Source organism: Brassica napus, chromosome C8, assembly GCF_020379485.1.
Source record: "Brassica napus cultivar Da-Ae chromosome C8, Da-Ae, whole genome shotgun sequence".
NCBI classification, from domain to species: Eukaryota; Viridiplantae; Streptophyta; class Magnoliopsida; order Brassicales; family Brassicaceae; genus Brassica; species Brassica napus.
In genome coordinates, this window is record NC_063451.1 from 21,919,819 (window position 1) to 21,946,190 (window position 26,372).

Genomic DNA, 26,372 nt, shown 5'->3' on the forward strand with positions numbered 1-26,372 from the left:
TTTAAAACAAGAATTTTAAAATTATTTTTTTAATTGTAATTTAGATAAGATATTAAAATTAACAGGATTAATATAAATAATAATCATGATTTAAGAGTAAGATATAGATAAATTAAATACATGTCTATTTTAGTCATTTTGTCATCAACTGCATTTGGATGCAAATGTAAGTTCAAAAAAAATGAACAAACGAACGCAGCTGCATCTGAATGCTTCATCTAGATATACTTTCTAAATGTACAAACGAACAACACCCAGGTAGAGCATCTGACTGATCCATGTGACTGATCCATCTGGATGCATCTTCCCGATGTACAAACGAACAGGGCCTGAGAGAGCTTCACCAGGCTTGAGCAATGTGAGAGATCTAGGTCATATACATTAGTGGCAGTCAGAGAGATCTGGAAGCTCTTCCAAACAATCTGAATAACTCAAATCCATCCACTTGAGATTATTTAGAGTCTGTAATGACAAATACTCGAAGTTACACACATAAGAAAAAAAATGGTTAGATAGCCTAACTTAAGCAGTTGTATATTCAAAAATAAAATATTACTTACTTTTGTTTCTTCCCACAATTTCTCAAGCTTTGCTATACGGCATCTTTAGTTTGACTCGGAACTTTGGATTAAAACTTGTAGGAAAACATGTCATCTTGAAATTATGCCAAATTAGTACTCTAAGTTTTTGAGACATGTGGTTCATACTTCGCGGATTAACGCCTTTGCCAAGGATTCTTAGGAATTGAAGATTAGACAATCTTTCAAAGGCTCTTTCACTTGTCCATGTTATTTCATCAAATGTCCCAACAGTAAATCCTACGACGCTGCTACTGTCCTGTAAAACGACCCAATGAAACATAAATAAAGATGGTTAGTTATTAAATAAATCTCTAACTTGTAGAGCGCGTTAAGTGAAGATACCAAAGTCATTAACTTACGGCTCTATCATCACTCAATACTTCACCAACACCAATTGCATCAGTCAAAAATTGGCGTTTTCCAGGCTCATTAACCGATTGTTCTCGCACAATTTTTCTTGCCAGTTCGACTAGCAACTTATCCATCTCTATTGTTCCCAAAAACTTAGATATGAGAGATTTTTCAGTTAAGACGCGAAGCCCATGTCTCACATCCGAAACACATTTTGCTAGACAGCCTTCCACTATATCAAATTTTTCACCGTTAAAAAAGCTGGCAATATGAAGAAATAAACGTTTATCTTCATCACATAAGGAATCATAACTAAACTTTAAAATGCTCGCAATTTCTCCATCTCGATCAAGGTGTGCCTCTATCCAATCTTGCTCGGACATTCCCCGAAAATAGGATCCCATAACCTTTAGCCCCAATGGAAGCTTACCTACAAGGCTCACAATTTTGTAAGGAAGATCACTGAAACCATCCTTAGGGTCTTTCTGACCAAAAGCGTACATGCAGAATATTTCTAGCGCGTTATGATATGATGGTAAATTCACCCTGTGGATATGGTTGATCCCACTTGCTTTTAAAACATTTTGATCTTGTGTTGTGATGATAATCTGACTCCCAGGACCAAACCAACTAGTTTCTTTCGCCATGGCTTCCACTTGTACTAATCGATCCACATCATCAAGAACGACAAGAACTTTCTTGTCTTCCAGTCTTTCTTTGGCAATTCCCAAATGTGAAAAATTCTTGATATCTGTGACATTTGTTAGTTTAGATATAAGCTGCTCCTGTAAATACAACTTCGCACTGTAATCATCAAAGCAAGCTGTTGTCTCATATTTTCTTTTGATATTATCAATAAAGACATTCAGTTGGAAATCTTTGGAGTGTCGGTTGAACAAATATCTAGCAATGGTGGTCTTACCAATCCCAGGCGGACCCCAAATCCCTATTTTTCTCACCTCATCTGAATCTAGCTGTAAAAGTGGTTCCAATTCCGTCATCTGAGATTCCATCCCAACTAACCCGTCAAAATCACTGGATGGTGCTGAAAGGTTCAACTTGTTCGAAACATCAGTGGCAATGTCTTCAATCATCTCTGATTCATTCTTCCTGAACAACGAGATGATCAACAATTAAGTTATACAGTCGTGAAAAAAATTCACATACTACTATATATTCAGATATTCTCACACTTGTATGAATACTAATTGTAGATCAAGGAAAGAAAGCAACGCTAGTTCGATCTACATACTTTAACAAACACATTTTTAAAATATGAACTTTCATGTTGGTTTAACATTTGCACCAAAAAAAAAAACTTTCATGTTGGCTGCTGTTCAGGTCATTGATGTGTTAGAAAGATTAAGAGCAAGTGGGAGTGAAGAGGACGAACCAGTTTTTTGAATGGTAACCTGCAATTTGAGCCACTTCCGTCAAAGCATGTTTCCATCTTCGTATCTCCTTCTTTGTTTTTCCTCTACAAGTTTTTAAGAAGACTTTCCCAAAATCACCAGTCTGCTTCTTTACATGAGTTGGCTCCACTTGATAGAAAAGAGACATCACTGTTTGACCAAAATCTTCTCTTCACTTCATGATCTCCACCAGTTCGTTCAAGCACCATGTCGACGATGCGTAGTTCTTTGAGAGCAAGACAATCACAATCCTAGAGCCTTTAATAGCTTCAGTGAGCTCAGGACCGATAGACTTACTTCTCTCTATATTATTGTCAATGAATAGGTTGATTCCTTTGCTCTTGAACTCCTTGGCAATGTGGCTGAGGAAATTTGTGCGGACATCTGCCCCGTGGAAGCTTGGGAAGACATGGTGTTTCCAATTGTGAGGCAAAGAAGACGGAGGAGCCAAAAGAGTTAAAGAAGAGGAAGAAGCCACTGTTTTATTTTTTTGATGGGATCTTGATTTTTTGTAGAAAAAAATGGTACCCAAAAGCCCCAAGAATCATATTGCAGCAGCAACAAGATTGGTAAAGGAAAAATAAGAATCCATACTAGTATGATGAACAGAGGATCAAGATCTCAGAGCTGCTTTCTAGCGAGGAGGAAGATTAACAAACAGAGAGACTCTTTGTATATACCAAAACGGAACTGTTCATCCAATTGACTTAAAAGGAAAGAAAGCTAGCTTCGTGGAAACATAGGTATCACTTTTTCCACGCAATATTTTGTGGGCCAACAAAGTCAGTAGTGGATCTACCTAACATGCAGGTGTGCTAACGGAATCCTCTCAGTCAGTGCTAGTGATAGAGGCACCGGAAAGAAACCATTACTGGTGCCAGTACATTTCCCAAGGATGAGGTGCGTACAGTTTACAAACCAAACCAGACCGCTTCAGTTTGATATTTATAGAGCCTTTGTAAAAGAATGTTTCCTTTCTGGCTAATATTGATATTTGTGCTAACACATGTTGGTGTGATTGAATGTTACAGGTAGAGCAAATGGTGCAAGAAGCAGAAAGGTTTGCGAATTAGGATGACAAAGAGAAGAGGGATAAATTCCAAAGGTTGAGTTCGAAGAGACGGGCGATAAATTACAGAGTGAAAAACGCTTTGTGACCACAATATTAAACACTCAGCATTTCTTTTTAATAGGACCCGAAGAGACGGGCGATACCTTGCGATAGAGGCTAAGCTGTGATGAGCAGATGTGACGACCGTTTACTACACCAACAGCAGCTCCTTCTCGATGAAAAGCACAAGAAGATACTTTTGTCTGTTGTCACCATCATCTTCACGAACAAGCTCCGGGAATTTTGCACTGTTATTCTCCAAATGCTTCTGTCTTACTTAGGTTTCAAGGCTTGTTCCAGCATGAAGGGAAGGGACCTCCAAGAGTTGAAGCATCCCACATTCTTTTATCTCCCATTCTTCGGGCCTTTCTCTATAAGTGAATAGTCGAACTCAAAAACAAGCTCGTTGGAAGTCAACTCCCCTGTTTCAACCTCAACCTCGAATGTGTACAGATGCCCCGGAATAACTCGTCCTAGGCTTCTATAACAAGCCGTGAGAGCATTCCCTCTGGACATGATGCTACAACAAACCGATGCTTGTGACCAATGTGGATAGTTATTTCCGTCCAAATCCGCACTTAAGATGCAAGCCTTAAATTTGGTTGATATGCCAAGAGACTTTTGAATCAACTTCACAGTTAAGGAACTCCCAGATGATCGGTAAGTGAAGCACTGAGGCACTTCTGTACCGGGAAAGACTGCATATCCATTGGTCGGCGTCAGGCTGATGAGATCTCTTGCTTCTTGATTTAGTTTGAAGCAGTTAACAAAGTTGAGACAAATATCTGGATTGTCAAAGGAGCAATCTAGTCTCTCCAGGGACTCACAATCTTCTGGAAGCGGAGGGAGTGATACCAGCTTCTTCATTCCGTTTAGTACAAGTGTACGTAGACGAGATATTCTCCAGATCCATGGATCAAGCTCTCGTAAAAGTGTGGAACTATGATCAGGACAAATTTTAAACAAAGAGCAGTCCGAGAGATTGAGTTCTCTGATAGATTCAAAGTTATTTTCTTACCGAAGAACCTCTAACTTTGAGCATTTCAACAATCTATCAAGATTCAATTTATGAAAATTAATTGCATTCCCAATAGAGGAGGGGAGCTTTACCAAGCTTGAGCAACGGCTGAGATCCAATTTTTGAAGATTAATTGCACTCCCAATAGAGAAAGGGAGCTCCACCAAACTTGAGCAATGACTGAGATTCAATTTCTGAAGATTAATTGCATTCCCAATAGAGGAAGGGAGTTCCACCAAGCTTGAACAACCACTGAGATTAATGTGATTGGGTTCAGTGAATGTTTCAATGTTGTCGGAAAGCTTCACCATACTTGAGCACCCACTGAGATCAAGAGATGTGAGACTAGTGATTGTAGTAATAGATGTAGGAATCTCCACAAGACTTGAGCAGTTAATGAGAGAATTTTTTTTATATTAACTGCATTTCCAATAGACGGAGGGATCTCCACCAATTTTGAGCAAAAACTAAGATCCAGACTTTGGAGATTAATTGTATTCCCACTAGAAGAAGGGAGTTTCACGAGACTTGAGCAATATGAGAGATCCAGGTCATATAGATTAGTGGCAGTTGAGAGATCCGGAAGCTCTTCCAATCTTCTTGAACGACTTAAATTCATCCACTTGAGATTATTGAGAGGCTGTAATGACAAAATACTCAAATATTAACACTGCTGATACAATTATTGTTAAGCACATAAAAAAAATTGTTTAGACAGCCAAAGTTAGGCAGATATTTTCAAAAAATAAAATAGTACTTACTTTAGTTTCTTCCCACAATTTCTTAAGCTTGCTATTCATCATCTCTAGTTTGACTAGGAACTTTGGATTAAAATTTGAAAGAAAACATGTAATCTCGGAATTCGGCCAAATAAGTACTCTAAGTTTTTGGGATATGTGGTTCATACTTCGCGGATTAACGCCTTTGCCAAGGATTCTTAAGAATTGAAGATTATACAATCTTTCAAAGGCTCTTTCACTTGTACATTCTATGTCTTCGTAAGTCTTAACAGTAATTCCTATGACGCCGCTACTTTCCTGTAAAACGACCCAATGAAACATATATAAAGATGGTTAGTTATTAAACAATCTCTAAGTTGTAGAGCGCATTCAATGAAGATACAAAAGTCACAACTTACGGCTCTATCATCACTCAATACTTCACAAACATCAACTGCATCAGTCAAAAATTGGCGTTTTCCAGGCTCATCAACCGATTGTTCTCGCACTATTTTTCTTCCCAGTTCGACTAGCAACTTAGCCATCTCTATTGTTCCCCAATCCATATTTGTAGATATTATAGATTTTTCAGCTAAGACACGAAGCTCATTTCTCACATCCAAAAAACACTTTGCCAGACAGCCTTCCACTATATCAGCTTTTTCACAAAAAAGCAGGCTACATGAAGAAATAAACGTTTATCTTCATCACATAAGGAATAAAAACTAAACTTTAAAACGCTCACAATTTCTCCATCTCGGTCAAGGTGAGTCCTTAACTTTGGTAGTGCCTCTGCCAAATCTTGCTCGCATGTTCCACGAAAATAGGATCCCATAACCTTTAGCCCCAATGGAAGTCTACCTACAAGACTCACAACTTCACAAGAAAGCTCCTTGAAACTATCCTTTGGGTATTTCAGATTATAAGCATACATGCAGAACATTTGAAGAGCTTCATCATATGATGGTAACATCACCTTGTGTATATGGTTGATCCCACTTGCTTTTAAAACCCTTTGATCTTGTGTTGTGATTATAATCCGAGTCCCTGGACCAAACCAACTAGTTTCTTTCGCCAAGGCTTCCACTTGGACTAATCGATCCACATCATCAAGAACCACAAGAACTTTCTTGTCTTTCAGTCTGTCTTTGGCAATTCCCAAATGTGAAAAGTTCTTGATATCTGTCACATTGGTTAGTTGAGACATGAACTGCTTCTGTAAATCCAATTTCACATTGTAGTCATCAGAACAAGCCGTTGTCGCGTACCTTCTTTTGATATTATCCATAAAGACACTCAATTCGAATTCACTGGAGTATCGGTTGAATATATATCTAACAAAGGTGGTCTTACCAATACCAGGTGGACCCAAGATCCCTATTTTTCTCACCTTGTCTGATTTTAGCTGTAACAATAGTCCCATATTTACCATATGGTATTCCATCCCAACTAAGCCTTTGAAATCACTGCATGGTGCGGAAAAGTTCAACTTGTTCGAAACATCAGTGGCAATATCTTCAATCATCTGTGCTTCATTCTTCCTGAACAAGGAGATGATCAACAGTTCATTAATATAGTCATGAAAATATTGCAAGTACTACTATTCGGGTATTCTCATACTTGTATGAATATTAAATGTAGATCAACGAAAGAAAGTAACGCTTGTTCGATCTACATACTTTAACACATACATATTCTTAAAAGAATATGTTCTAAAGCTACAAATATATAGAAGTCATTGATGTGTTAGATAGATTAAAAGCTAGAGGACGAACCAGTTTGATAAATGGTAACCTGCTATTTGGGCCACTTCCGTCAAAGCATGTTGCCATCTTCTGATCTCCTCCTTTGTTTTTCCTTTACAAGTTTATCCGAAGACCTTCCCAAAATCACCAGTCTGCTTCTTTACATCTGTTGGATCCACTTGGTAGAAAATGGACATCACTGTTTGACCAAGCTCTTCACTGCACTTGATGATCTCCATCAGCTCGTTCAAGCACCATGTCGACGATGCGTATTTCTTGGAGAGCAAGACAATCGCAATCCTAGATCCTCTAATAGCTTCAGTGAGCTCAGGACCGATCGACTTGCTTCTCTCTATATCGCTGTCAATGAATAGGTTGATTCCTTTGCTCCTGAACTCCTTGACAATGTGGCTGAGAAAGTTTTCGAGGACATCTACCCCATGGAAGTTTGGGAAGACTTGGTGTTTCCAATTGGGAGGCAAAGACGAGGGAGGAGGCAAAACAGTTAGAGAAGAAGAAGCCACTGTTTTGTCTTCTTGATGGGATCTTGATTTCATGTTGAAAAATATTGTACCCAAAAGGGCGTAGAAGCATATTGCAGCAGCAACAAGATTGGTAAGCGAAAAATAAGAATCCATACTAGTATGATGAACAGAGGGTCGCAGGAGCTTTTAAATAAGGACGAAGAATTAAAAAACAAATAGACTCTTTGTATATATCCCTGTTCGGAACTACGCTAGGCGCTAGTCGGTCGGCCATCACGGGCCTAGCGAGTTACCAAAAAATCGAGGAATAAGCGGGATATACGCGGGGATTAGTTTTGAACACTGTTTTCAATTTTATAATAAGTGTATATATTATTAACTTACTTAGGTGAAAAACATCAATTGTTGATGTAGCCTAGTGGAAATTTTCCATGTTTGTGTCGGCAAGGTGAGGAGTTCGATGACTAGGAAGCGTGTTTTGCTTTTTTTTTCTGTTTTTTTCATTAATGGCATAACTGTAAATTAATCATCATCTTCTTTTTAGGGTTACGCAAACCTTTTTACAGAGCCGCCATGCTTTCTTTCTCTGATTTCTTCCATTATTTTTGTGTTTTTCTTTCTGGGCATGAAATAAATTTGAAGGTTTAACATGTATGATCCGATTTCAAGCTTTTAAACCTCAAAAATGTGAATAATATTAGTGACTCCGATTTAATGGCCGCCTACGTTGAAATCGCGACGCTTCACCACGGCCGAGCGCTTCTCCGGCCGAGTAATCGCCTGTGCGGCCGCGTTTTAGAACCATGGTATATACCAACAAGGCACTATTGATCCCGTTGACTTAGATATATAAAAGTTAGCTCCGCCGAAACAGAGGTTAAGTGGGCCTACCTGTCACGCAGGCGCACCACCATTCTTAATAAAAGATGTCCAAACCTTTTTTTTTCCCAAGAGATAGATTTTTAAATATGCATGGTGATTATTGGATCACCACTAATCATATTTTTCCAAGGATGAGGTCTGTGCAGTTTGCAAACCAAACCACATTTTTCCGTAATAACCACTACAAGAAAACAGCGGTATTGTGACGCACATTCCGACGAAAAATGAAATCCTCGGAATATCCCGAGGAATTTCCTCGGAATATACAGACGGAATTCCGAGGAAATATTAATCTGTCGGAATATTTTTATGGAATACCGAGGAAAAATGTATTCTTCGGAAAAAACTGATGAATTCTGGGGATATATTATAGCCGTTAGAGAGCTGTTGGGGGATTTTAAAAATTCTGAGGAAATTCTGACGAACTAGCCGTTGGCGTCGGAATTCCGTCGGAATTTCTTCGGGCTGTCGGTAGGATTTCAACTATAAATACAAGCACCCCTCTTCCTCTTCATTCACTTCATATCTTCATCCTCCCTCTTACTCTCTTTACACACAAATTTGATTCATAAAAAACATGTCTTCTTCAAATTATTTTCGTTCTCGGATCGATCGACCTCATTTGGATCCGAACACGAGATTGCTTACGGAAGAATACCAACGAGGTATAACCGAATTCATGGGGTTAGTTCACCGACAACCGGAAGCAAAAACATGTATGTTAAGATGTCCTTACTCTAATTGTAAAAATAGAAAGGTTATTAAAGAGTGGGATATTTGGACTCATCTATATTTGAGTGGGTTTACACGAAGTTACAAAATTTGGTATCATCATGGGGAAACTGATTATGAACATGGTAGTACTAGCGAACTTCAGCTAGCGGTTAGATTAGAAGAACCAATTAGAACGGATGTAGATTATGGTGTAGGTACTGAGCAGATGGTAAATGATCATTTTAGAGGGGAAGATTTACCCAATGCACAAGCTAGGAGATTTTATGATATGTTGGATGCTGGAAAGCAACCATTGTACGAAGGTTGCAGAGATGGTCATTCAGCTTTATCATCTGCTATAAGATTGATGGGCAATAAAACAGATTATAATTTGGCTGAAGACTGTGTGGATGCGATTGCTGATTTTGTAAAAGGTATTCTACCCGAGGATAATGCAGCTCCTGGTTCATACTACGAGGTTCAGAAACTCGTAGCTGGTCTTGGTTTATCGTATCAGGTAATAGATATATGCAGCGAGAACTGCATGATTTATTGGAGGGCGGATGAACAGCGGGTTACATGCAAATTTTGTGGAAAGCCTCGTTATAAAGATACGAGTGGAAGAGTTCCAGTGCCACATAAAAGGATGTGGTATTTGCCTTTGACGGAAAGGTTGCAGAGGTTGTATCTGTCTGAACGCACAGCGCAACCAATGAGATGGCATGCGGAGCACTCAACAGATGGTGAGATCAAACATCCTTCAGATGCATAAGCGTGGAAGCATTTTCAATCAAAGTATCCTGACTTTGCGTACGAGAGAAGAAATGTCTACCTTGGTGCATGTACTGATGGTTTCAGCCCGTTTGGCAAGAGTGGAAGACAGTATTCTCTATGGCCTGTCATTCTTACACCATACAACCTACCCCCAAACTTGTGCTTGCGACGAGAGTTTTTGGTTCTCTCGATTCTCGTTCCCGGACCAGAGCATCCTAAGAGATCACTTGATGTGTTTCTTCAGCCACTAATATATGAGTTGCAACAACTATGGGCTCAAGGTGCTGAAACATACGATGTTTCGTGTAAAGAAAACTTTCAAATGCGGGCAGTACTAATGTGGACAATAAGTGATTTTCCAGCATATGGTATGTTATCTAGATGGACAACGCATGGAAGGCTACCATGTCCATATTGTCAAGATAACACTGATGCTTTCCAACTAAAACACGGAAAGAAAACGTGTTGGTTTGACTGTCACAGGAGATTCCTACCACCTGATCATCCATATCGTAGGAGTAGGAATTTGTTTACGAAGAACAAGAGGGTGTTTGACAGTCCACCTCCGGAAATTTGTGGGAAAGATTTGAAGACACAACTAAGAGATTTTGGTGCAGAAAGGACGCCAGACGTCGGTGGACATGAGCGTTTTCCGGTAGATGCTGTTGGAGACCTACATAACTGGCAGAAAAAAAGTATTTTCTGGGATCTGCCATACTGGGAGGATCATCTACTAAGGCATAATTTAGATGTCATGCATATTGAGAAGAACTTTTTTTGACAATCTCATGAACACGATCCTTAATGTTCAAGGTATAACAAAGGATAATTTGAAGTCAAGACTGAATTTAGTCGATATATGTGCTCGTTCAGAACTTCATGTTGATGAGAATGGTAGGGCTCCTTTTCCCATATACCGACTTGATGCAGAGGGAAATGATGCGTTCTTTGATTGGATTTCAAACGATGTGGAATTTCCAGACGGTTACGCATCTAATTTGCGTAACTGTATCGACAGAAAGGAAGGAAAGTTTACTGGCTTGAAAAGCCACGATTGCCATGTAATGATGCAGCGCCTCCTTCCGTTTGCCTTCAAGGAACTATTACCACGAAATGTTCATGAAGCAATTGCAGGGATAAGTGGTTTCTTCCGCGATTTATGCACGAGATCAGTGACTCTTGAATGTATTGAAAATTTGAAGACTAACATTGCCGTGATTCAGTGCAACCTTGAGAAGATATTTCCTCCCTCATTTTTTGATGTTATGGAGCATCTTGTTATTCACCTGGCAAGAGAATTGGAACTTGGTGGTCCTGTGCAGTATAGATGGATGTATCTGTATGAGCGGTATATGTTCCATTTGAAGAAGATGGTGAAAAATTTAAGTAGGGTGGAAGGTTCTATAGTCGCACAGATGATCAATGAAGAAACTTCAAACTTTGCCGAGTACTACTTTTCAGCAGAAAATCAGACCAAAAACAGAAGACCTGCTCGGCATGATGATAGAGGCGAACGGGCAACATATCATGTTACGGTTCCAGACATTTTCACAGACGTTGGACGAAAACCAAAGGACCGTCGACTTACTGAGCAGGAGCGCAGTAATTTGAAAACATATTTGCTCACCAACTGCGAAGATGTTCTTCAATATGAGAGGTAAATAAATTAGCTTACACATTTTTATTTTAACAAGTTGAAATTTAAATCTTAATTAATTACATTATTGTCATCATATGTACATGATTTTCATGGCAGAAAAGCGGTTAAAATATAGATACGCCACAGAGGACGAACTAGAAGAAATGAAGCAGAAAGAATTTTCTGAATGGATGTTTACTTATGTAAATGCTTTAAACAAATTAAAATATCATTTATCACATATTTATACTAATTCACATTTATTGGTATAACATATATATGTGCTATTAATATAGGTGTCTGCTGGTTTGGCCAGAGGTGAAACATTTGACGATTGGATACGCGAGATGATCGTTGGACCAAAATTTGTTGTGAAGTCATATCCGAGATTTTGTACTCGAGGATATGCATTCACAACTCAAAAGAGGAGACGTTCGAGTATGACTTATGATGCTGGCGTTTGTTCTGCATCAGAAGATGATGTATACTACGGACACATACGTGAGATTTTGGAAATCAAGTATTTGGGCATGGTTGGATTGCGCTGTACTGTTTTCTATTGTGATTGGCACGACAACACTCTAGATCGAGGTGTGAGAACAGATGCATTTGGTGTTACATCAGTAAATTCGAGGCGAAAGCTGCAATATTATAATCCTTTCATTCTTGCTTCTCAGGCCGATCAGGTAATTAAATGTGAATTATTTAGAATGATTCATCATCATGTGTATTAATTTATAATTTTACTAATAATTTTTTTAATGTTACAGGTTTGTTATATCAAGTACCCCCGGGTAAGGAACATAGATGATCCATGAGTTACTGTTACAAGACTCAACCCGAGAGGCCGAGTTCAGAGAAGTTCTGAACTGGAAGACCCACTACAACCAAGCACATCCGGCAACTTAAGTGCAACAGAAGATTTAGCTGGAGTTGGTCTTGTAGTCGATTTAACCGACTTCAGAGAAAAAGTTGTCGTTCACGTAGAGGATGAACCAGTGATTGGAGAGTTTCACCAAGATCCAGATTCAGATTCATCCGGTGATGATGACTCGGAAACAGACTAGCATCAATATTTTTTTTTTAATAGAAATACCGAGGAAATTCCGAGGGAAGATAGGTTTTCCTCGGAATATCTTCGGAATAGACCTTGTCAATTTAGGGATTTGATTAGAGTCTTTTTCCTTGGAATTCCCTCGGATTATTCCGACGGAATTCAGAGGAAGATAAGGGTTTCCTCGGAATTCAGAGGAATATTCTGAGAAAATTCCGAGGAACTAGGGGTTTTTAACCGAAAACAACGTTTTGCGGATTGAATAACACGTATATAACCTTCATTAAGTGTCTTAACCAGATTATGAAGTCAAACTTTGGTGTTTTGCCCAATAACAAACATTTTTACGATTGCATGAAAGAAAACCACACAACATAAGAGAAACACTTATACACTTTAATAAACGGTAAAAGGAATACTTACAATTATTTTTGAAATTTTGTTATTTCATAGTTTATGATCATCTATACAAAGATTCCTCAATGGAATGCATTGCATTTGTATAAAAAATGATATAGGGCAAAAAAAATCGATGTTTTGAAATCCCAAACACTAGTTCCTCGGTATTTCCTCGGAATTCCCTCGGAATATTCCGAGGTAATTCCGAGGAAGTAGGGTTTTTAAACCGAAAACAACGTTTTGCGGTTTGAATAACACTTATATAACCCTTATTAAGTGTCTTAGACTGATTATGAAGTTAAAAATTTGTTCCTTACCCTATAATAAACACTTTTCCGATTGTATGAACGAAATCCCCACGAAATAAGAGAAACACTTATACACTTTAATGAACGGTAAAGGGAATACTTACAATTCGTTTTGAAATTTTGTTATTTGATAGTTTATGATCATCTATACAAAGATTACTCAATGGTATGCATTGCATTTGTATAAGAAATGATATAGGGCAAAAAAATTTGATGTTTTGAAACCCTTAACATGTGTTCCTCGGAATTTCCGAGGAACAATATAAACCAATAGAAATACATGCATAGGATATTCTTTTTCCTCTAATTAATGAAATATCCGAGGAAATTCCGACGGATATTTAAGTGTCCGTCGGAATTTCCTCGGAATATTTTCATTTAACCGGGCAAACTAGCCGCGAAATATTTCGCGAAAATTGAAATTGAAATTCCGAAGAAGTTCCGACGGAAACTATCCGTCGGACCCTAGGTTTTATAACCATGAGCCGCTTCTTCTTCCCCATTTCTCTCTTCTTCCTCTCCGACACCTCTCCCTCCTCTCCGGCGATCTTCCCCTTCTCTCCGACGATATCTCCGGCCAATCCTCTCTAAACCTACACAAATCATGTAAAAGGACCCTATCCCACTCTCTTAGGTTCTATTTGTTAGGTTTTTTGTGTAGTTTTGAAAGATTTTTGTTAGGGTGATTGGTTAGGATTGTGATTTTGTTGTATAATAGGTTTAGAATTGTGATTTGGTTGAATAATTTGTTTTGATGAATTGATTTAGAATTTTTTTAATTTTTTATTTTTTTTTTGTATTTATAAAATCGTTTTTTGTATATAAATTCGTTTTTTGTGTATAAATTCGATTTTGTATTTTACAACACGTTTTTTGTATATAAATTCGATTTTTTCGATTTTACAAAACGTTTTTTGTATATAAATTCGATTTTTTAGATTTTACAAAACATTTTTAATATCTATAAAACTTTTTTTGTGATTAAAAACTATTATTTTGGATTTAAAAAAAAAAATATATATATAATATAAATTTCTATATTTATTAAACATTTTTAATATTATTAAAACTATTTTTTGTAATTATTTAACTATTTTTTATTTATTAAAACTATTTTTATTTATTAAAACTATTTTTGTTTATAAAAAACTATTTTTATATATTTATTAAACATTTTTAATATCTATAAAACTTTTTTTGTGATTAAAAACTATTATTTGGGATTTTAAAAAAAAAAATATATATATATATATATAATATAACTTTCTATATTTATTAAACATTTTTAATATTATTAAAACTATTTTTTGTAATTATTAAACTATTTTTTATTTTTTAAAACTATTTTTTGTTTATTAGAACTATTTTTATATATTTATTAAACATTTTTAATATCTATAAAACTTTTTTTGTGATTAAAAACTATTATTTGGGATTTTTTTTTTAAAAAATTAATTTATATATTTCTATATTTATTAAATATTTTATTTTAAATTTACAGGTCTTATGATGATCAGACCCGGCCTCGACAGCGTCGTGGTCGTGGTGGTACGGGGAGCCAGTCTCGGGATTCCAGCCATTTTCAGGATTCCAGCCATTTTCAGGATTCTCCTTCGCCCCATAGCTCCTACCATACATCTCCCTCTGCTGCACCCGCTCCTGCTCCTCTCGCTCCCGCTGCTGCACCCGCTCATGCTCCTCCGGGTCCTCCGGGAGTGTTGAGTGTTGCGGAGTTGGTTCGACAGCCCGGTCGTGACCATCTTCCCTATCTCACTCCGTATCCACATGGACAGGGTCAAACATGGTAATTAAACATTTTTTTTTTTTCATTAAAATTTGATTCATTATTAAGCGTTTGTTCTTTTTATTAGGTTCAACCGATCCGGGAACGGGATCAGCGCATAGATCAACCGTATGATGTACTCGGCCCTCGACAAGGGACATCCGACTTTCACTCACTTCCCTACCGACAAGCAGCATCTGTGGTTTCGTCAGTTTGCGGTAAGTATTCTAATTTTTTACTTATATTTTTAATCTTTAATATATATTTTCTACTAATTGTGTTTTTTTTCAGCAAGAATTCAACTGGAATTCCGATGAGACGCTCTTTATCTATCACCACTTCGTCCATACAGTTATGAACAACTATGGGAAGCAGATCCACGAGTGGAAGAAGAAGCGAAAATCAACAAGGTTCGATTTAATTTATTAAACAATTTTTTAATTTATTTAACTATTTTTTTTTTTATTAAAAGGTCCCAAAGTCGATAAACAACACGGTCTGGACGGAGTTGTGTGCGCATTGGGATAAGGAAGAGACGAAAGAAACTTCTTCCACCAATTCCACCAACCGCAGGAGCGACCGTAAAGGGTAGGGCGTCTTCAAGCATAACTTGGGTGATCGCATGGTAAGTTCAGCCGTTTTTTCTTCAATTATTTAAGTTTTGAAATTTTATTTTTTGTCCATTTCTTCTAATTTCTAATGTTTCTTTAATTTATGTTTTTTTCAAGGCGGAAGAAAATGTTGGCGAGCCGGTTGATGATCTCGCCCTAATGAAGAGGGCGTATACCAACAAGAAGGCCGGCCAGATTGGTGACGGTCTTGTGAGGGAAGTGGTCACCCTGGTCCAAACTCAGGTGCAAGACGAAGTGTCTCAGCTTCAACCGAGGATGACGCTTCGACGGCTTCGACCAACTTGTCCCGGTTTCGAATCAACGAAAACGTTGAATCCGTAAGTTCTTTTTTTTTAAAAGTTCAATTCATTTATTTCTTTATTTAAATTTGGCTATTTTCTATTTCAGTCGGTTCCAAAGAAGAAGGGGCGTTTGGTCGGTTTGGGTCGTCGCACCCGGTCGGTTCCTCCTTCTTCTGCACCACCGCCCTTTGTTGATCCAGAAGTACTTACGGCTCAGTTGAAGGACAAGGATGATCGCATATCTTTGTTGGAGACCCAGATGGCGGCTCAACAGGCGGGCTATGAGGCACAGATTAGGTTGAACCAGCAAATGATGGAGATGATGCAGAGGATGTACCCGAACGAGGTGTTCCCGGACGTGCCAGACCCGTAGTTTTTTTTTTTCAAAAACTTGGAATGTTTTATTTTTATTTGTACAACTTTGAATATTAACTAATATGATTTCAATTTTAATTTTAATTTTATATTTTCGAATTTAAATTTCAAAAATTTTATTTTTTTAAAAAAATTAATTTTTTTTTAAATTCCGAGGAAATGAACCCTCGGAATATACCGAGGGACATGTTCCTCGGAATATACCGAGGGACATGTTCCTCGGAATATACCGAGGGACTCATTCCACGGAATATACCGAAGGACTCGTTCCTCGGAATTTTCCGAGGGCTCCGTTCCTCGGAAATTCTCGATGAAAATTCCGAGGAACATTTCGTCGGAACTTCCGAGGATTGGACCATCGGAAAGTCCATCGAAATATCCCGAGGAAGTTCTCCCTCGGTATATTCCGAGGAGCTTTTCGACGAACTGGTGGTCCTCGGAGTTTCCTCGGAAATTTGTTTCCTCAGATTTCCGTCGGAAAATTCCGAGGGATTTCCGAGGAAAAATGAATTTCTGAGGAGTTATTTCTGAGGACTTGCTCCGTCGGTATGTCGTCGGAATAACGTTATTTCGACGACATACCGACGATTTTTTCCCTCAGTATGTCGCTGTTTTCTTGTAGTGTATTGGTGATAACAAATGTTAAGTGTGAGTGAACGTTACAGGTAGAACAAATGGTCCAAGAAGCAGAAAGGTTTGGGAAGGATGGATGACAAAGAGAAGAAGGATGCAATCGACACAAAGAACCAAGCGGATTCCGTTGTTTACCAAACAAAGAAGCAACTTAAAGAACTTGGAGAGACGATTCAGGTGAAGTGAAAGAGAAGGTGGAGGCCAGAGCCGTGCTTCCCTTGGCCAAAAAGAAACATTGGCTTAGGGCAACATATTTTCAAAAAACACTTAATAGCATATGTTTAATTAATATTAATAATATAAAGTAATAATATATATATGCTTGAGATTAAAACTTTATAACAACTAGGTCCTCTCTCCGCCCGATGCGCGGAAAAGTGTATTGATCATCGAATTTTGATTATAAGTTTTAATATTTTTGTTTGAAATATAAGCATTGTATGTTCCAATATGTCTGAAAAATTGGTGAATATCGAGTTTACCCAATTGTTTAAAAGCCAAAAGAGTAGCTAAGTAAAATAGATAATGTAAGAAACAGATTAAGTCTTTCGTAGATCAGAAGTTGTGTTGAGGTTCATAAGAAACAAAATAGCCTGAAATTGGTTGAAAAACATAAATAAGATGGTGGACTTTTGACGAAGAAGGTGATGGAAGGGAAGAAGTTTCCGTGTTGGGGAGCCTGAAATTTATTTTTAAAAAAATCCGTGAACATAGATTAGTATTAGTTGTCAATTAATTAGATAGTAGAGTAGGAGACGTACTTGTAAGTAGTGAGGTATTCTTCATCAGGGATGGAGTTTTAGTTCTGACTCATTTCTAGTGGTATCTGGAGTACTGTATAGCAGATAGATGTGAATTAGTAGATAGATAACCACTTAGAAACCTTCTATGAGATTCTGAGTTTTAAATGTTACTTACTCTCATGAGAATTAAGGCGGTTGAAGATTTCCTTGTAGACTATGTTCTTCACTTTTTGTTTGTGTGAGTCTTCGCCTTTGATGATTTTTAGTCCTGCTTTGCTTGTTACACGTGAGAGGGCCACGTACAGTTGACCATGTGCGAAGACCGGTCTAGGAAGATATAGGATAACTTCTTTTAAGCTTTGGCTCTGGCTTTTGTTGATTGTCATTGCATAACACAATCTGATAGGGAACTGGCGTCTACGTAAAGTGAACGGTAGCTGTGTATCCCCTTGCAAGAGGATTATTCTTGGGATCAAAACTTCATTTCCAATGTGGGAGCCAGTAATTATATCTGCCTTAAGCACTCTTTCGCCTATGTGGGTTAGGATCATACGGGTACCATTACATAATCCTTTTGTTTGATTTATGTTGCACATAAGCATAATCGGGGACCCAACTTTTAGAGTGAGTTTATGGGAAGACAATCCTGGAAACTCCATGGAGTGGAGATACTCAATGGCGTATAGTGTATCATTTTGGTTAGATTGAGTTTCCGAAACCTCAAAGCTATCGTAACTGTAGTAGTCTTTTGACTCTCCGTCGGTTTTGGAGATTGTATACGCATTGATTTCATCGACTGTATCATTTCGGGGTGTTAGGATAGCTTTATCGGTGTAGGAACTTTGGGAGGCCTCTATTTGGTTGATATCACCATACGCTGCATCGACAACTTGATTTAATGACTCATCTTTAGTCTCTTGGACCAATGAGGGGTCGATGTTTACCATTTGGTCATGGTAGCCATCGTCCTCATCTTCATGTACTGATTCTGGACGACCTTCACCGACTTTGAGAAGCCAATCAGAGAACTCTTTTTCGTCCTGGTTGACTCGCATATTTATCTTCAAAGAGAACTTGTGGCAGAAGTTCCATAGATATGAATGACTTATTGAAGCTAAGACAGTATCAGCTCTACTTCCTTGTGGAATTACCGGAAGGTTCTGTCTAAAATCACCACCTAACAAAACAGTTTTTCCGCCAAAAGTTTGATCCTTTGCGTGGGGATTTTTGATAGACATTATGTCCTTCAAAGTTTTGTCAAGTGCTTCGAAGGCATGTTTGTGCGTCATAGGTGCCTCATCCCAGATTATGAGGTCCGTTTTCTCAATGAGTTCAGCGAGAATCGTACCTGGTTTGATGTTGCAGAGCTTATCTTCGGTGAGTTTCAAAGGAATATTAAAGGTGAATGAGCTGTTCTTCCGTTTGGTAGTAGCAGTGCAGATATTCCTGAAGAAGCTACCGGGAGAACGATATGTTTCCTCGAGCGAAGTCTGGATTCGATGGTTTGATAGAGGAATGTTTTTCCTGTGCCCCCTGCGCCATGTACAAAGAATAGTTTTCCATCCTTTTTATCAACAGAGTTTAATACTGATTCGTAAATCGCACGCTGCTCGGCGTTAAGCAAGTTATACTGACTGTCATGTCTGAGCATTTCTTCGGCGACATCGTAATCCATTTCTTGGTTCCACAAACTGTTCCCCAATTCTTTTAGCAAAACAGGTTTGATCTTAGGCATCTCTTTAATATCGTTTAAAGAACGGTCTTGCATGCGCATCAACTTTTCCACTTCGATTAACGTGTACTGCTCAAGGGTCTCATCGTCCAGTTCCAGATTTGAGTGGCCTAAGATCCTTTGCCTCTTGTGAAGTATGTCCTCGCTCATTGATTTCCATGAGTGCTCCCATAGTCCTTTGGGGCTTGCAACGAAGCAAGTGTTTAGAAAGGTGACAAACATATCGCGGAGTTGGTATGGGGTGGCTGTTCTAGCACCCTCCGACATACTCTCGAGCTATTCAACATCGTTGTCCAAATAGCCTCGGGCATGGCAAACTGATTTGAAGTCAGAGTATTTCACGTCGTTGAAAGTTTTCAGCTCGTCGTAACTCCTAGGACCCTTGATCTTATTAATGAGGATCCTCAAATAATATCGATCTTCTACTGATGGATGGACAACCATGATTCGTCCAATGGTTTTCCCTTTCTTACGTTCAGACCAGACTTTGGTAGTGTTGTTCCATACGAAATATTCTGGTATTTGCACATAGGTTAGCGTTCGTGCGAACTCTGACCTTCTGCATAAGACCATCCATTCAGTAAATATTGTCTTCTCAATACCTGGCTTGCGGATTACACGGCCGAGGTTATCAGTTGATTTGATTGTGATGTTATGTTCGCCTTCTAGGTGAATGATAAGCTTCTCAACTGACGGCTTTCTTTTGTGTATATGGAATGCGAAATTCCGCCACATAGACTCGCAAGCAGATACATACCAAGCATCGATATAGTCTTGGATCTCATTCCGCTGCTTCAACACTCTTTCCTTTGGCTCCCCAGATGCTGTTGTGTTAGGGGTAGAAATTGGGTTTCCTTTTTCGATAATTGCGGATGTTCTGTCAACACCCTTGGTTATGTACTTGAAAAGATACTTCACTGCACTCGTACGATTACACCATTCTACATTAATATGAGCTTTGTACTTCTTTAGCAGCTTAATGTTATGAGGTACAACGAACGTGTTGTCTATGATTACCCCATTTTTTCGCAGAGGGTCAGTTTCATTCCGGCGGCGACGATATAATACATACCCTGACTTGTCAATCGAAGTACTCCCATTATAGGGCCGAGGATACTTTTTTGTGCACACATTATTTTCCATACACGGTGACTTCTGATTAGAGACACCACATGGACCATGGATCATGTGTTTTGTTACTAAATTGTAAGCTTCCGGGTCTTCCTCTTTGTTTGGGAGCTCTGCTGAAATAATCTCATCTACTTCCTCTAAACTTGGTGTTCTGGAAGAGTTTCCAAACCACAATAATATATGTGCATGAGGGAGGCCTCTTTTTTGAAACTCTATTCTGTGGAGAGTTGCTGTGTATGGCTTGAAGAAAGTTCTTTTTTTGAAATCCTTGAGTAGCTCATCTAGCTTCATCTTAAATACCCGACATTCAATGTCTGGTCTATCATTGGGGGAGCCCCCACCGTATCTATCAAGATGTTCTTTAATTTCTTTCCAATTAGGATTGGCCGTCATTGTGATAAACAAATCTGGATTTCCATACTCTCTGCAAATAGCCATCGCATCATGGTATTTTTCGACTAAGTACCGAGGCCTGCCGGTGAAACTTGGCGGCAGTATGAACCTCTGACCGATAATTTTAGCATCGGTGTCACCCTTGCTAACAGCATCGAGTACATTACTGTTGAGTTCGGCTCTCAAAACATCTTGGTTATTCCTCGCCCATCTTAGTCGATCCTCCTCGATTGTCGTAAAAATGTCCACAGCATATTGATGGAGGAGACGATCGCCTTTAACCAATGTCATCCCTTGGTTAAGACGTGTCTGTATCTGAGCAGCGTAGTATTGACGTATGGTCAGAAATTGCCTTGTTCTTGAAGTGCCTATCTCAAGTTGTAATGGGATTTCGGGGTGAAATCCATACTCACCATATGGAAAGAGTAGAGGATATTGGTGACTCATGTATAGAGGGTGATCGTCACGTATCTGCTGAAAAGTGTCAGATTGGAATTGGACGACAATATCTCGTTCTCCAATTGTTGATGACATATCCCCTACGATAAGGCCTGCGACCTCACTCGTACTCGGAAGATCGTATTCTTTCCCTTTCCCTTTATCTGGGAGCAACCTAATACTGAATTTTTGCCCGCTGCCTTCGTAGTGGTTGCGCGCCCGTCGGAAAGCTTAGCTAAACAATTATTTTCGTCAATCATCTCGATGAGGCGCGCTAAGGTTGCTTCGTCAAGGTTACCTTCTGTTGAGGTTTGGCCCATCGCTTTTAAACAATTTTTGACTTCGTTGCCCGTATCAAATATATAAAGCTGGAGATATTCGGGGGGACGGCCCTGTCGCGGTATAAGCGAGCCAATTCTATGGTGTGTTTGACCCTGGATCCGTATAGTGTAAGGTCCAGGAGCATTCACCATACTATAATCCATTTTCATCCCAATGGAGGTGAAAGCCAGTACAGAATTATAGACTCGGATGGTATCCCGAAACCAACTATACTGACAAAGTTCTTCTAACAGGGGTGGGGGTTGATTGATTGGGGGAAGCTTTATTTGACCGTGGTTACAGCAAATTGTGAATGTCGGTTCACCTGTTTTGAAGTCTTTACCAGTGCTCTCTGAAGTCCACATTAATGCACCACATTTTGTGCATTCTACGATGGGGTTACCTTCGGATTTAGATGTGGAGCATTTATCTGTGGTTAAACGAGTTTCAATTTGTTAAGACATACTGTGTTTAATATTTTATAGTTAAAAGCGTTTAATATTTGGTAAGAGCTATAATATATATTTGATTGCCTATAATACGTAGGCAAGAAGCCATTTTGAAAAACAAATAAAGCAAAATTGCTTTTATGATTTTAGTAATCCGCATTGAAGGTTCTTAGCAACCAAAACTTGTCATCTAAATTATCTAACATTTAGCGGATTCGGTTTCTAAATTATCGCACTCATTCTCGACACTGATTTAAAATAGTAGTTTAAAATATGTACTTTTCTTCGCTGTTCTTGTTGGGTGTAAGCCATGGGATCCTCGTGGGGCATGTAGACCTACTCGTATAACATATGCAGATGAAACGTATAAGTTTTTATAATTGTTTCTTAAGTGTTTTATAGTTGACAGAGATATTTACCTTGCGGCAGGGATGACGTTCGTTTGGTTAGCAAGATGGCTTTTCTCATCCCTCGTGCGTTTTTGTGTCTCACTGGTTAAATAGTAAACAATTCAATTAAAAGGTATAAGCGTAAGACATTTACGAACAATGATGTTTATAGGCTGAAAAGATTTTATACCGTAAAGGTCACATTTATCAAATCCACCTGTACGATATAATTAGATAACTAGTGTATCAATAGTTATTGGTGAAAATATATTATTAAAATCCATTAAAACTTACAATCATAATATTTGAGTTTGAACGTCGGTGGATCGCATATCTTATTGACTACAAAATATATTCATAGTTTAAAATAGTATGCTTTTCGAGTAGAAAATATTTTATCTTCAGAGTAATAACACACCTTTGGGTTTGTTGCGTGCTCCGAGTGGACGTCCTCTTTTTCTTTTATGCGTGATCCCGGTAAAAGTTTCTGGATGAAAAGAAGTTTATGGTATCTTTTATACCTATCGTTATTTAAAATTATTTAGAAGAATGTCATGGTTCAGATAATAATGGCAAGCCTTTGTGAGGGCAAGAGAGAAGCGTATTTTAACACTTTTTGTAAATGTTGCTAAAATGTTGTATTTAATAGGTTAAATGAAACTAATACTCTAGGTGTATGAAAAATTAGAATTAAAAAAAAAAAATTTTTTTTAAAAATAACTAAATTTTAAATTTTTTAAAAAGGGTAAATAATTAAGGAAGATAAGAAAATAACGGTTTGAAGTGTTTTTGTACGAAAATTCATATTGTTTTATTTTAATCAAGATGTTACTAACTATTGTATTCATAATAAGTGGGTTTTTTCAAAATTTAATGCAGTAGTAGATTGTGCAGAAAATTATTTGTATGTTTATCATATATTTAAAATTAATATTTAGCTAAGTAGAAAATATTTCATTTAAATTTTTAAAATTTGTTGTAAGGATTTCTGAGTGCAAGATAAACACATATCGTTTATATAAATACGAAGAAATTCATTGACTATTTAGATAAATATTCTTATTTTCTTACCATGTTCTTATTAAAAGAGTTTCGTCTTATGTTTATCAAACTATATACATGTTTTTTCCTCATTAACACTAACTCTTATTATAATTGAAATAATAATATATGTGAACTGCAGCTTCTATTATATGTATAAAATAAAAGATAATTAAAAATATGTTATTTTGTATATAATTTAACACACTAATATAACAGACAATTATATTGAAAAGGTTATCATATATCTAAAATTAATTTTTGTTTAATTATTAGTTAGTTTTATTAAAAAGGTTGTTGTAATGGTTTTTAGATAGATGATATATCTATATACTATTTTCTCTTAAGTGCGGAGAAAACAATTATTATTCATAAAAATAAGAAGAAGTTCATAAGATATCCCAGTTGTCTTATCTACAAAACTTCTAATAGTAGAGTTAGGTAACTTTTTAAATATGAGTTTAAGTTTACTTATTATATAGATAGTTTTTAAAAAAATTTTTTACCACGTTCTTATTTTAAAAAGAATTATCTTATGTTTACCAAACCATATACATGTTTTTTTCTTATTACTACTAACTCTTATCAGAAAGAGATAGTCATATATGAGATTCGAGGTTCTATTATATATAGATAAGAAAAAGTTAGAAAAAATACAGTGATTTCTATAGTATACAAATAATTATACTAAAAATAATTTATGTTCTTTTAATAATTGATTACTCACTTTACCAAGTTTTCACAGATTTGTGGGGACCAGTTGCATCTCATCTATAATTCAATTTTCAATTTAATAGAACTAATGATAAATAACTATTTTTTGTAGATAACATGAGTTTCATTTATGTTTTTTTAATATGCGCAGGTCTCCACCTAGTAATTATTTATAACAACAACAAAAATGGCATCCTAAAAAATATTAAAAATCATACGAAGCTTCTCAGAGTTGCAAGGAGAAAACTGATTTTAAGGCCTTCGAGTTAACTTTGACTTGTTTAAACATGTGAAAAAAATTCATCTAAGTAATTATTTCTTAACAAAAAATATAAACTTGGCAAAGATGAAGTCACACTGACCTGATAACCTAATAAAATAAGAATTCGCATCCTAAAACAATTAAAATCATATGAAGAATTTCAGAGTTGAAAATTTTTACGCTTTTATGTTTTCATACTTATCTTGTCTCTTTGTTTTTGCCTGAGGCAAGATTCTTAGTGTGTTTTATTATCCATAATTTTCATCATGATATTGTGATATCTTGAGGGAAGCACAGATATGGTCGTCACATTCATGTGTTGGTTGAGTTTAATATGAAAAAAATAAATTTACAATTTTAAGTATAACTATGTATTTTCAGTTAATACCTTACATTATTTGGTAGAATATGGGTTTGGTTTGAATTAGTATATAAGGGAAACCCTCTAGTTCGTCGAGAGACTTCTTCTTCTTCCAAAGCTATGCAAAATTTGATCTGAATCCTTCTTTGTTCTGACGGAGGAGGAAGAGACGAAACATAGTTACTGTACTTCCTTAGAACCTGGAAGATAAAACTGATCAGACGGAATTGTAATTGGAATCAGTGATTGCTGAGTGGTTATGGAAGGAGTAGGAGGTCGGTTAGGGAGGTCCTCGACTCGTTACGGAGGACCGGCGACGGTTTTCACGGGTCCGGTGAGGAAGTGGAAGAAGAAGTGGGTTCACGTCTCTCCCTCCACCAAGAAACTCAATCACTCCTCCTCATCCGCTTCCGACGGCGCTAACGGATCGCATTTGCTGTTCTTCAAGTGGGCACCATTGTCTCGGACCGGGAACTAGATTGGTTAGGTGATTAATGTCATATTTAAATTTGAAAAGGCTTTTACTTTATGAGCAGGACTAATTGGACTATAGCTTACGTCTCTGTACAGCATGTCTTGAAATGTTTCTAAAGTTATGATTTTGTAGCAAGAAAGCTGATGATCTAGGGTTAAGACATCGGTTTGCTGATGGGTTGAATTGTCTTGGATTAGAATTGTGGAGCTTCATTCATCCAACATATTCTTGGTTGTTCGAGGGTCCTTGTGGTCCATTTGAAGTTTTACGTGTGATTAAATGGTGTAGATTGCAGTACTTGAGGAGCAGAAGAATGAAGTTACAGAAATTGAGGAAGATGATAAGGTTGAGGAAGAGGAGCAGAAGAAAGAAATTGAGCAAGACGCAAGTGCAGCAGAGCTAAGTGAGAAGAGAGCACAAGTTGAGGAAAAACCAGACATGAATGATGTTCCTATGGAAGATAATCAAGTAACACTTTTTTTTAACCTCACCTTATGCTCCCTTCCTTTTAGCCTTACCCAACTTAAGAGACAGTTGAATTAAAATTTCAAATACCAGTTATTTTCATATTAATATAATTAGCTTAGTATATTGGGAGACGCGTGAGACAATACTATCTTAAAAGGTTTGTATTTTTGTACCTGGAGTTTCGAAAGGGGGTGTTGGAGGTGGGCTCTCCATTCTTTTATAACATTTTTTTTGTTTCAAACAGGATCAATATTCGTATATCCTCTGTTTGTTAAATAATTGTCACACTTACAAAATCTTCTCGCGAGCTTCTTGGACAACCGTATAAGGAGCCAAGGTTGAACCGGGAAGGAGAAGAATAGTGTTGCAGAGCGTTTGGTAATCGAGTATGTAAACGGGAGTAGGAAGTTTAGTTTTATTTTTGCCCTGTTTTAAGGTATTGTATTATTCTGTAGGGGCATAATTTTGGAAAGATATCAGTGATGAGATATGGGAATATTTTCTTACCTTAATTTTCGAAAACACATTTAATTATTGTGTTCGACATTAATATGATTAG

The 26,372-nt window shown here is 37.4% G+C and overlaps 4 protein-coding genes and 1 pseudogene across 4 annotated transcripts; 1 reads left to right on the forward strand and 4 right to left on the reverse strand.

The window, feature by feature from the left end:
• Positions 1-52: 52 nt before the first annotated feature.
• On the reverse strand, positions 53-2,492 carry LOC106427851 (disease resistance protein TAO1-like). Its single transcript, XM_048766238.1, has 4 exons — positions 2,326-2,492; positions 941-2,042; positions 561-837; positions 53-462 (listed from the first exon to the last, which is right to left on the reverse strand). The coding sequence occupies exons 1-3, from the start codon at positions 2,490-2,492 to the stop codon at positions 583-585; spliced, it is 1,524 nt and encodes a 507-aa protein (XP_048622195.1). The 3' UTR covers positions 53-462; positions 561-582.
• On the reverse strand, positions 53-8,679 carry LOC106427850 (annotated as a pseudogene).
• A 9,127-nt stretch (positions 8,680-17,806) lies between these two features.
• LOC106427374 lies at positions 17,807-19,638 on the reverse strand. The gene is made up of 2 exons (XM_013868102.1): positions 19,271-19,638; positions 17,807-19,172 (listed from the first exon to the last, which is right to left on the reverse strand). The coding sequence occupies exons 1-2, from the start codon at positions 19,636-19,638 to the stop codon at positions 17,807-17,809; spliced, it is 1,734 nt and encodes a 577-aa protein (XP_013723556.1).
• Positions 19,639-19,647: 9 nt separating this feature from the next.
• LOC106427373 lies at positions 19,648-21,429 on the reverse strand. Its single transcript, XM_048766818.1, has one exon. It carries the CDS (start codon positions 21,427-21,429, stop codon positions 19,648-19,650), a length of 1,782 nt encoding a protein of 593 aa, XP_048622775.1.
• A 3,700-nt stretch (positions 21,430-25,129) lies between these two features.
• Positions 25,130-25,872, forward strand: LOC111211241. Its single transcript, XM_048766819.1, has 4 exons — positions 25,130-25,317; positions 25,407-25,434; positions 25,634-25,813; positions 25,858-25,872. Exons 1-4 carry the CDS (start codon positions 25,130-25,132, stop codon positions 25,870-25,872), a joined length of 411 nt encoding a protein of 136 aa, XP_048622776.1.
• Positions 25,873-26,372: the final 500 nt, after the last annotated feature.

Bases quoted from the DNA above. Each gene is read 5' to 3' on its own strand.
- LOC106427851 (XM_048766238.1), bottom strand. From the start codon at position 2,492: ATGTCTCTTTTCTATCAAGTGGAGCCAACTCATGTAAAGAAGCAGACT. The intron at 2,043-2,325 runs GTTCGTCCTCTT...CTCGTTGTTCAG, and splicing joins GGTTACCATTCAAAAAACTG to GAAGAATGAATCAGAGATGA. The intron at 838-940 runs GTAAGTTAATGA...GTCGTTTTACAG, and splicing joins TATTGAGTGATGATAGAGCC to GACAGTAGCAGCGTCGTAGG.
- LOC106427374 (XM_013868102.1), bottom strand. From the start codon at position 19,638: ATGTCGGAGGGTGCTAGAACAGCCACCCCATACCAACTCCGCGATATG. The intron at 19,173-19,270 runs GTATAACTTGCT...TACATGGCGCAG, and splicing joins ATGCTCAGACATGACAGTCA to GGGGCACAGGAAAAACATTC.
- LOC106427373 (XM_048766818.1), bottom strand. From the start codon at position 21,429: ATGTCATCAACAATTGGAGAACGAGATATTGTCGTCCAATTCCAATCT.
- LOC111211241 (XM_048766819.1), top strand. From the start codon at position 25,130: ATGGAAGGAGTAGGAGGTCGGTTAGGGAGGTCCTCGACTCGTTACGGA. The intron at 25,318-25,406 runs GTGGGCACCATT...CTTTATGAGCAG, and splicing joins TCGCATTTGCTGTTCTTCAA to GACTAATTGGACTATAGCTT. The intron at 25,435-25,633 runs GTACAGCATGTC...TAAATGGTGTAG, and splicing joins GGACTATAGCTTACGTCTCT to ATTGCAGTACTTGAGGAGCA.